Here is an 11,922-nt window from a genome sequence, read left to right as displayed (position 1 = left end):
GACAGAAGGGCATCTGGGTGGCTCAGATGGTTGAGCAGGGGTTGGGCATCTTCTGCCTTCTGCCTTCAGCTCGGGTCATGATCCTGGAGTCCTGGGATTGAGCCCCATATAGAGATCCCTGCTTGGCAGGGGAGCCTGCTTCTCCCTCTGCTCCTCACCCCACTCATGCTCGCTTACTCTCTCTCTCAAATAAATAAAGTCTTAAAAAAAAAAAAAAAAGAACAGGTGAGGGAGCTGACATAGTACTTGGTAAATATCAGCAATTATTATTTTATTATGATTACTATCATAAAACCTTCTGCAACTTATGCTGTGTTGTTTTCAATGTTCATGATAAGACATGAGGACATACACATAATATACCTATCTTTGGGCACATGTAGAAATACCCAAAGGGAACCTCAATGGAAATTAAATTAATGGATCTTGTGTATGCACCATGTGACTTTACTCAGTATCACTAAGTAGGTCTTTTTTCTTTTTAAAGATTTTTTATTTTATTTATTCATAGAGACACAGAAAGAGAGAGGCAGAGACACAGGCAGAGGGAGAAGCAGGCTCCATGAAGGGAGCCTGACGTGGGACTCGATCCCAGGTCTCCAGGATCACGCCGCCGGCTGCAGGCGGCACTAAACCACTGCACCACTGGGGCTGCCCACTAAGCAGGTCTTTAGTGATGTATGATAGCTTCTTTTCCTCCACATCCTCACCCACACTTGGTGTGAAAGATTAACTTTGAAAATATAATAGTTTGACATCTTAAACTATTTCACTGTTTAATTTGCATTACCTGTACGTAGAGAAATTTGTGCATCTTTTCCTATGTTTATTGGCCATTTGGGTTCCTTTCCAGTTAACTGCATGTTTAATATTGCATGTTTATATGCTATATCATGTTTCTATTTTTAATTAATTTGTGGAGAGCCTAGATATAGTCTGGTTATGGAATAAGTTTGACTCTCACATTTTAGGCATGGACAAGTGGGTGGATTATATGCTACTTGAATGAAGAGAGGTAGTAGAAGACAAATTTTAGGGGGAATATTGTGAGTTTGCTTTCAGAAATTTGAGATGCTTTTGAGTTCATTCAAGAGAACAAGTCTGTGCTACAGAGATACATTTGGGAGTTGTCAGCTTAGAGATACTATGTAAAGTGATAGCAATGCATGTGGTTATCTCCTGAGAGAATTTGGAGTGACATGACAAGAAGCCTACAGAATTATGCATTTGGAGGAGAATCCAGAAAGGAATCCTAAGATGAAGGGCCAGCAAAATAGAGAAAAACTAGAATTGTGTGATACCATGAAAGCCAAGAGAGAAATATGCTCTTCCCCCACTCTCACCCTCAAGTTTTGTAATGGTTGCATAAGGTTTCACTGCATGGGTGTATCCCAACTGCTCTTCTTTTTGGGAATTTGGATTTATTCCAGTGCTTTTCTACTATAAACTACACTTTGATGAACACTCTTATAGATTCACCTTTTTTCATCATTCTGATTATTTCCATTGTATATATTCCTGTATGTGGGTTAAAGAGTATGACTATTTGAAAATTTTCACTATAAGCTGAGTATTGTCTTCTAGAAATGTTGCCTTCATTTATATTTCCATATGAATGGGTTTGCTGTTTTCTCCATTCTGGTGGTGGTGGAAAGTGGAGAACTGGATATTGCATACTATTGTTTTTATTGGTTGCAAAGTGTACCATTGCATGGATGTTTATAATTTACTGAATTATATTGTCTTCTTGTTTTGGGTATTATATAACTTGTGTTGCAATTAATAGTTTTAGCTGAATACTTTTGCTTATTCTTAACCTGTTCTTTAGAATAAATTACTGAAAGAATTGATGAGTCAAAAGTATTTGCGTTTTTAAAGTTGTGGATACATATAGAGAAATCACCCTCCATAGAGCCTGTATTCTTCCCATCAACAGAGCAGGTAAAGAGGCATCCCTAATCTTTGGATGAACCATTCCAAATTGCTTCTATCAGGCTGAATTCATCCCATATGATTTTATAAGAAAACTTTATTCAAATAAAATTAAGCAATACCACTTTTGCACATGCCACTTGGGTTGAGGCTCAAAATCTGACAGGCTTTTTATTCCAGCTGTATTATCTGATCTAGAATCTAAGAATTATTTCTAACAGCATTGTGTTGGTAACCAAGTAATCAGAGATGTTTCCAGAGGGCAGAGGATTTTTTGAAGCCAAGGGCTCCAAATCATAGTCGATGCAGTGTGGCCATGGGATCACTTGGTCTCAGGTTTGAAATCATTTCAATAGAAAGTTCAGTCTTAAAAGCAGCGAATTTTTGTTAGGTTGGATTCACTTTGGAACCGAAGTGGTATTACACATTTTGTAGTGTTTTAACGGTTGACTAAAATAGGTTCAGTTCTTGTTGAGATAGGTCTTGTAGATGCTTTTATTGCTTTTTTTGTGTTTTTGAAAAACAAGTGACAAATAGTCACCGTTGCATCTGCAGAGAGCATCTATTTGGATGAGAATCTGCAGACACGGGCTTCTTACATGAGCATCCAAGTCTTAGCGTGAGATGTGATCGCTCTTACCCCTGTGCGGGTGCTAATGTCTCGAGAACGCCCGGGACCGTTGGTTCAGGCCCCCGCGGGCGTGGCGCGTGTCCCGGGCCCGCACCCGGACCGTCGCGGGCCACAGAGGACCAGCTCACCAGCGCGCCTGCGCCGAGGGGCGCACCGCGCGGGATCCGCCCTCTCTCCCTCTCTCCCGTCCTGGGAGAGGGGGGGAAAGGGCGGGGCCTACGGCAGGGCCCGCCTCCGCCAGCGGCGCGCGGGAGGCCGGGGAGGGTCTTCCGCTGCGCGAGGGGCTACTTCCGGATCCGGTGGCGGGCGCCGCTGGTTTTGAGAGAGGCGTCGCTGGGCTGTAGTCTGGCTGGCTGGCGGGCTGGCGGCGGGCAATGCTGGGGGGCAGCTCCGGTGCCCGAGAGCGCGAGGCGGAGGGCGACGGGGCGGAGGCTGTGCCTGCGCCTCCTGCCATCGAGTTCCCGGCCGACGGCTCGGACCCCAAGTATGATGGTGAGGGACCTGGAATGCCGCGACCGCCCTCCCCTTGCACCCGTCTACCTTCATTCCCGGGCGGGCAAGGCGGCTGTGAGCTTGGGGCGAATTCGGCTGGATCCGGACTCGAGTGCAGTGCGAGGGGGAGATGCGGGAGGGCGGTCTGGGTAAGGTAGACATTTATTGAAGAGTGTCGCGACCCACTCGTTTGTTTACGTTTCTGTTCGTGGTTTCCTCTTTGCGGACTTGGCTCCGGACGTGCTAAGATTAACCTCAGGCTGCTTTCCAGCTCGCGAGCGTTGTGGTTTTTGTTAGATGACGAGAATGAGCTTTGTACTACTAGACGGGGACTTTGCAGACATACACTCAACAGTTCGGGTTAAGTGTTTTAATTTGTACCTTCTCTTTTGCTGCAGTGATGAGGGAGTTAGAGACCTCTGATAGTGGGGCGCTATGGAAATAATCCGTGTGTGTGTGTGTGTTTAAGATTTTATTTATTCATCCATGAGAGAGACACACAGAGAGAGGCAGAGACATAGGCAGAGGGAGAAGCAGGCTCCCTGCAGGGAGCCTGATGGGGGACTCCATCCCAGGACCCTGGGATCACCACCTGAGCCAAAGGCAGACGCTCAACCACTGAGCAGCAGAGTCGTCCCATCCTTTTGTTTGTTTGTTTTTTAAGATTTTATTTATTCATAAGAGACACAGGCAGAGGGAGAAGCAGGCTCCATGCAGGGAGCCCGACGTGGGACTCGATCCCAGGACTCCAGGATCATGCCCTGGGCTGAAGGCAGGCGCTAAACCGCTGAGCCACCCAGGGATCCCGTCTTTTGGGTTTTAAGAAAAGAAATGCCCAAGGTTTTTTTTTTTGTTTTTTGTTTGTTTGTTTTGAGGCTTTTGGTTACTAGGAGATACGGAGTTAAGTCAGGCAAGTTATTCTTAATAAAGTGAGGGGTACCTAAAACATTGACTCTAACCAGAGTATCCAGGATTTTATTGAAAGTTCATAGATCTTTAATTACTATCAGTCGTTTGGGCAGTTTAAAAAATATTTATTTGATAGAGAGAGCAGAGGAGGGGCAGAAGGAGACAGAGAAGCAGGCTCTTGATTGAGCAGGGAGTCCCACTCCGGACTTGATCCTAGAACCCTGAGATCGTGACCTGAGCAGAAGGTAGGCGCCCAACTGGCTGAGCCACCCAGGTGTCCCATGTTTTGGCAGTTTTTAATTTTTTTTTTAATTTTTATTTATTTATGATAGTCACAGAGAGATAGAGAGAGAGGCAGAGACACAGGCAGAGGGAGAAGCAGGCTCCATGCACCGGGAGCCCGACGTGGGATTCGATCCTGGGTCTCCAGGATCGCGCCCTGGGCCAAAGGCAGGCGCCAAACTGCTGCGCCACCCAGGGATCCCGTTTTGGCAGTTTTTAAAACTAAACTGTGCTATGAAGAATGAATAACAATTCACGGAGGTTTTTACTTTATGGTAGTTTGCATAGGATGATTACAGGGAATACACTCAGTTGCAGCATGAAACAAATATTAACATGTTGCGATGGATTAGAAAGGGCAAGGGATTGAAAAGATTAATTTATTCCTTAAGTCCTTCGATCTTCACTGCTAATACTGTCTATAATTCTTCACCCTAAAGGGAACAAAAACAGACTGGTGGTAATTTAAGTAGGTCATTGACAGAGGACAGGTTTAAGGGAACTTTTTTTAACGAACTGATTTTTTCACATGAAACCTGGTGTACTGTGGCAGCTCAATAATATGGGAAGTGTTATATCAAAGGAAAAGCCCCAGCTGTAAACATGCAAGTCTGTCTTTGCTGTAACATTATGATAAGGCTTTCTGCAAAGGAAAGATTATTCTTGAAGGGAGTGATCTAGATAAGCTTTGAAAAATGTCCTTTTCCGAGGTTACAAATAATACTCTTGTGTTTACATATTACCTTTTCTTCAAAGAGGCCTGGAATACCCAGACATTTATCTTTTTTTTTCTTTTTATAATTTATCTTTTTTTTTTTTAATTTATCTTTTTATGTGAAAAAAATGTAGAGTGGATTTTAGTGGATGTAGAAACAGTGGTTACCTGATTTCTCGAAGGTCATCTGAATGATGTGAGGGGGTTACTTTGCCAGTTTATTTTAGAGTCAAAATTCAAAGCCTAGATATAACTCTAAAACCTGTGTTTGTCAGTCTATTACGTAGGGACTAACTTTGATCAGAGTTCCTGTATGTTCTTTTCCTGCTGTGGAGTAGCAGGTAGCAGCAGGAGAGCAACAGTAAGCCCATTGCCAGGCTCGTTGTTTTTTTTTTTTTTTCTTTTATCTGATAGGAGTTTTTCAGAATTTTTAAAAGATTTTATTTTTCATGAGAGACACAGAGACATAGGCAGAGGGAGAAGCAGGCTCCCTGTGGGGAGCCTGATGGCGGTACTTGATTCCAGGACCCCAGAATCACGACCTGAGCCAAAGGCAGATGCTCAACCACTGAGCCACCCAGGCATCCCTGAGTTTTTCAGAATTTTTACCTCAGAGTAGTCCTCCACATTCCTCACTTATGTAATGTTGGACCATTTATATGGATCATACTTTCCTGAGAAGCTTGCAGTAGGTGATCCCTTTCCTTTTTGTCTCCTCCCCTCCTACTTGGCAGAAATGTCGATCTCTTACTTCACCTAGGATCTCATCAAGTTTATTCTTCTTTTATGAGAGAGCCTGACCTCGTCTTTCCTATTAGCCACTTTGCTCTTCCTCTTCTACTTGATCAGGACCGAATGGGAAGCACTCTGCTTCAGACTTCATTTCCGAAGTTTTATGTCTTCCTGCGTTTGAGTGTTTGTCCACTGCTCTTTTGTAAAGATGCCATTTTTTTGGTTTAGTTGGTTCACTTGACTTTGGTCATTCTTTTTGTTTGTTTGTTTGTTTTCTTACTAAAAAGTAGGATGTTCTTGTTGTAGAACATAGGAAAGTATGAGCATAGAAAAGCAGAAAACCCTCCAAACCTTAATGTCACCACTGTTGACAATTAAGTGTGTTAAAAAATTTTTTTTTCACATTACAAAGTATGTTGAAATTCTAGAAAAGCCTGAAGAAGGAAATTTAAAAACCACAATCTCATCACCCAGAGATTACTGTTTACATTTTGACATACCTAGCAAAAATTTCTTTGCTGAGTTTTGCATTTAAAACTCGGTCAGAGATATCATAAATGGATTAAAAATTTCTGAGTTTGTCTAAATAAGATAAAAATTTAGAAATATAATTTGAAAAATTTAAAATAAATAAAGGAAAAAGAGGGGAAAGTCACCTGTACTCACATCCCAGAGGACTCACTGCTAACAATTTGGTGTATTCATTTATTATTATTAATGAGAATTGCTGTAAGCCAGGTAAATGCCTAGATGCTAAGGATCATACAGGCAGATTGTAAAACAACATATTCATTAATTTCATTTGTTGTACAAATTCTGTTGATACATTATCGGGAACAGAGAGGGCAGAGAGTTGCTGTTTTATTCTTTGTATTGTCTGTACGTTTATGTAGCTATGGAATAAATGTATTTTTAAATTGTGAGCATAGTAGTATGATAAACCTTTTATGTTTTATTATTTTTAAAATATTTTATTTATTTGAGAGACAGTGAGAGAGAAAGAGAGCACAGTGGGGTGAGGGGCAGAGAGAGAAACAAACACTCCACTGAGCAGGGAGTTGGATGTGCAATTCTGGAATCATGACCTGAGCCAAAGGCAGACACTTAACTGACTGAGCCACTGAGGCACCATATGTTCTGCTTTTTATTTTTTTTATTTTATTTTATTTTATTTTATTTTATTTTATTTTATTTTATTTTATTTTATTTTATTTATTAAAGATTTTATTTGTTCATGAGACACACAGGGGGAGAGAGAGAGAGAGAGAGAGAGAGAGAGGCAGAGACACAGGCAGAGGGAGAAGCAGGCTCCATGCACGGAGCCCGACGTGGGACTCGATCCGGGGTCTCCAGGATCAGGACCTAGGCTGAAGGCGGCACTAAACCACTGAGCCACCCGGGCTGTCCATGTTCTGCTTTTTAAATGTGATGTTATATTAACATTTTCTTGCGATAAATTAGCGTTCAAAAACATTAAGACCATTACATTCTGTATTATCATTTTAGTCTTTGCCTTTTTGGAAAATAGATTTTTCTTTTTTTATCATTAGAAATCATATTGGGTTTGACATCTGTATACAAAAATCTTTGTTGATATCTGATTATTTCCTTAGACTACATTTATAGAAATAGGATTTGTTGGTTTAAATAAAGTTTAAAAGTTTTGATATATTTTGGTAAAATGATGACAAGAGAGGTGGTGTTGGTTTATATGAAGGTATCTTGCCTCACCTTCATTAGTATTACTGTTTTATAGCTTGCTTCTTTGACTTGATAAGACTATTCATGATTATCTTTTTATACACCATCATTTCCAATAGCTGCATAACCTGTTATACGTATATAATTTAGCAACTTTTCAGTATTCTAAACAATGTTATGCTAAACATGTTACATATATATATGTTGTGCTTTATTTTCTTGTATTTTCAAAAACTCGACGTGCTGAGTCAAAAGTTTGCATATTTTGAATTTTATGATATATTTATTGCCAAAGGTTGCAGACACTTTTACCCCACTGTGATTGAAAATGTCTGCTTTTCTGTGTTCATAACAATACCATGTATTCCAGGCTTCAAATGGTTACCAGTCTGATGGCAAATGTTGGTAGCATAGTTATTTTAATATATATATGTCACTAGTTACTAGTTATGTTAAGCCTATTTGAGTTTTAATTATGCTTCATTTTATTGTAAGAACTCTATAAATATTACTATCTTTTCTTAGATCTATGTGCAGTAGCTGAATTTTTATTTATTTATTTATTTATTTAGTCAGTCAGTCAGTCAGTCAGTCATGAGAGACACAGAGAGAGAGAGAGAGAGGCAGAGACACCGGCAGAGGGAGAAGCAGGCTCCATGCAGGGAGCCCGATGTGGGACTTGATCCTGGCACTCCAGTACCACACCCTGGGCTGAAGGCTGCACTAAACTGCTGAGCCACCTGGGCTGCTCCAATATTTCAATTTGTGATTCATATTTTAACTTTATTTTTTAATTTAAAAAATCTTTTAAATTTATTTGACAGAGAGAGAGAGAACACAAGCAGGGAGAGTGGCAGTCAGAGGGAGAGGGAGATGCAGAGCCCCCACTGATCAGAGTCTGGTGTGGGGCTTGATCCCAGGACCCTGAGGCAGACACTTAAACAACTGAGTCACCCAGAGGCCCCTATATTTTAATTTTAAGATGTCTTTACATAGAGAAGTTATTACACGGGCACATTTTTCATTCTTTCCTGTCCCCACACTCAGTAAGTTTTCATTTAAAATGAATAGCACATCTGCATATATGGAAGGTTTTGGTTACCTTGTAAGTCAGAGAGGAAATTGGTGACGAGGTCCGAATATGGAAACTTTGACTTTTCCAGGACCTTTATATAAAATATTTTATTTTATTTTAAATGGGGAGGATCTTAGCAGATATAGGATGTATGGTCCCTGTTAACTGCAGGGCATTTCCAATATAGTGAGTCCACAGCTCTGGAGAGCTTACAGTGTCTCATCTTTTCTCTAACAGCCCTCTAAGAGTCCCCCCCCCCTTTTTTTTTAATTTATGATAGTCATACAGAGAGAGAGAGAGAGGCAGAGACACAGGCAGAGGGAGAAGCAGGCTCCATGCACCAGAAGCCTGACGTGGGATTCGATCCTGGGTCTCCAGAATCGCGCCCTGGGCCAAAGGCAGGCACCAAACCGCTGCGCCACCCAGGAACCCCCGCCCTCTAAGAGTTTTTACTCTTGTTCGCACCTCCATCCTCCCACTCCTAGTGTTGTGTAATTGGCTAGTTACATTTCTTTCTCAGTATCTCTGGGACCTATTCTTTCCTCCATGTTTCTGTCCTTTACCTCCTATACTAGGTTCTTGTTGCCTGTTGCGTGCTTCTTCTTGTCTACCTATTACATGTTCCAGAACAGTTTTCTGAAACATGTTTCCTTCTTACTGTTACTGGCCTATTCAGTAATCCATGAAACAAACAGTAAGTGAGAACTTACAGCCTTCAACTTGAAGTGCCAGCTTGTCCATCTGCTTCGTCTTGTGTAGTGGAAAGAGGATGGACTTGGGCGTCGTTCTGCTTACAAGTTCCTTGACTGCTCTATGAGGTCAGTATCCTCATCTGTAAAGTGAGAGCGGTGACACTTACCTTCCACCGTTTTGTGAGGACCAGATGAGACTGTTTCTGTGGAACACCTGGCACACACGCAGCACGTGCCCCTGATGATTCCCATGCCTCCTGCCTTGCCCTCTTTCTGTTGCCAGACTTCCTTCTTCGTGCTGGTGCCTGGACTGTCCTCTCAAAGGAAGGAAGCCTTTCCTAGTTTTCGCTAGTTCGCCTGAATGTTTATTCATTCGTTTATTTCTGACTTTGACTAGGAAGCCTTTCCTAGTTCCCGCTAGTTCCCGCTAATTCGCCTGAATGTTACTCATTCGTTTATTTCTGATTTTGCACAAACCTTACTACCAACTCTCACCCTCCCTCTGATGGTATCCTTTTGCTGGTCTTCCAACTTCCAGAATTCAACTCAACACTCAATTCTGGAAAGTCCATCTTGATTAACCCCACTCAGCTAACTACTATTTCTTGTGTTTTATTTCCTTAAATGTCAGAAGTTTGTGTTTCATTAATTAAAAGATGCTGTTTTGTCATTGTGGGATATGTTTCCCATTTATAAACATTTTTTTCCTCTTTTAATTTTTAGAATCTGATGTCCCAGCAGAACTCCAAGTATTAAAAGGACCCCTACAACAGCCGACTTTCCCTTTTGCAGTTGCAAACCAACTCTTGCTCGTCTCTTTGCTGGAGCACTTGAGCCATGTGCATGAACCAAACCCGCTCCGTTCAAGACAGGTGTTTAAATGTTAGTAAGAATAACTCTTCTAAATTAACCTTGTAGAAATTCTATGTTGTTTGATGTGGGTCTGAAAAGCAGCTGATATGTAAACATTTGAAATGAGTATTAATAGTTTGTATCCCTTGAATGCATTGGGAACTCCAAAAGATTAATAACCATGAAGTTGGCTGTATTTAACAAAAAAATAGTTGTTTTGTCTCTGTAACATGATCATTCATATAATTTTTGAAGATTTATCATGGTTTAGTCAGTGAGCAGCCAAACGAACATCGTAAGTACTCATTCTGAGCTAGTTCTTGACCAGAGCCTTGAACCAGCTGCAGTCTATGTTGTTGAATAGGAGACTGTTTTCATCTACAGAGTACTTCTGACACCAAATGTGTGGTTTTTTTCCTCCATACTGACTAGTTTTCTGATACCAGCTGGGTGTCCTACAATTCAGTTCAATTCTGACACTGTCTACCTGAAGTTAATGTCAGATCCCACAGGCTAAGGCTCAGTCCCACAGACTGCCTTCATTTCAGATGCTGGTTGCAAGTAGTGGGTCCACCATGTCCTTAGGTTACCCATACTTGTGTCCGACCTGGCTGTAAATTGTTCACAATCAAGCGTCCACTCTTGCCCTCTCAGTTTTAATAATTTGCTGTAATAGCTCATAGTACTCAGGGAGACACTTGTGCTTCTGGGTTTATTATATAAGAGAGGATATGATGACCAATACAGGTGAACAGCTAGATAAAGAGGCACATAGGGCGAGGACCAGAGTACAGGAACTTCTGTTCTATGGAGTTGGGTGCACCACTCTCCTGGTGTATGGAAATGCTCACCCAGAAGCTCTCTGAATCCCTTTTGAGGGATTTTTTTGTTTTGAGGGGTTTTTATGGAGTCTTCATCATGGTGGCATGATCAATTATTAACTCCATCTTCAGCCCTTTTCTCCCTGGAGAATGGAGGGGTGGAGCTGAAAACTCCAAGCTTCTAATCATGGCTTGGTCTTTCTGGTGACAAGTCCCCCTTTGAAGTTCTCTTGGGGATCTCCAGTCATCTCATTAGCATACAAAAAACACTGTTATTACTGGAGATTACAAGGGTCTTAGAAGTTCTTGTGTCAGGAACTAAAGTCAAAGACCAAATATTAGAACAAAAGATGCTCCTAGTACCCCCAGCCCTTGGGAAATCACAAGAATTTTAGAAGCTATGTGAGTTTCAGGAAACCAGACCAAATATGTTTTTTATTATACCACAGTATTTGAAATAATTTATTTTTATTGCTGCCATATGTTACGTATATGAGAAGCTTGAGCATGCATAGACATGAGCAGAATTATGGATCATGTTGTTTTTGGTCCAGCTCATTGAGAACATTATGGTCTCTTTAATAGCTCCAACCACAGATTCTAAGAATCTTTTACCAAAAAAGTCTTTCCAAATCTTATTTAGTGTTAGAAATCCTCAAACGTAGAGCTACCTTTATGTGACCTTAGAGAGTAATATTTTAAAGGTAGATTGGTGTTTTAATGAACTTGATGGGACGTGGGAAATATACAAGTGTATAAAACGGGTGTTCTTGTAGGTTCCAGAGTGCAGGTAGCTGGGCATTATTGTATTGAGCTCATTGTATAGAAAAGCAGATTGTAATGATTTTGGGGTAGTAATCTGGCTCCTAATTAAAGCAAATCTGAATCTTGTTGATTTTAAGATATTTTTGGATTTCTTTGTAGGTGACTGAACTTTTATTTGTTTACTTATGTAAATTATTTTACCCACTTTATTTATTTAAAAATTTATTTATTTATTATTTAACCTAATTTTATATCATTAGAATTTTGTAACATATTCTTCCTAATTGTATTTTTGCTTATTCTTTTTAAAAAAGTTTTTAAAA

General features: G+C 40.8%; 1 protein-coding gene across 1 annotated transcript in view; it reads left to right on the top strand.

Moving 5' to 3' along the window:
- The first annotated feature begins 2,774 nt into the window (after window positions 1-2,774).
- The window catches only part of EIF2AK1 (eukaryotic translation initiation factor 2 alpha kinase 1), a 32,262-nt gene continuing 23,114 nt past the window's right edge, over window positions 2,775-11,922 (top strand). The window contains exons 1-2 of the mRNA XM_025986228.2: window positions 2,775-3,055; window positions 9,885-10,043. Coding sequence (XP_025842013.1) covers window positions 2,938-3,055; window positions 9,885-10,043 — 277 coding nt within the window. The 5' untranslated portion in view covers window positions 2,775-2,937. The remainder of the gene's footprint in view (window positions 3,056-9,884; window positions 10,044-11,922) is intronic.

The sequence above is a fragment of the Vulpes vulpes genome, chromosome 3 (genome assembly GCF_048418805.1).
Source record: "Vulpes vulpes isolate BD-2025 chromosome 3, VulVul3, whole genome shotgun sequence".
NCBI lineage: Eukaryota > Metazoa > Chordata > Mammalia > Carnivora > Canidae > Vulpes > Vulpes vulpes.
The sequence above is the reverse complement of the archived record's forward strand: the minus strand, read 5'-3'. Positions and strand labels throughout refer to the sequence as shown.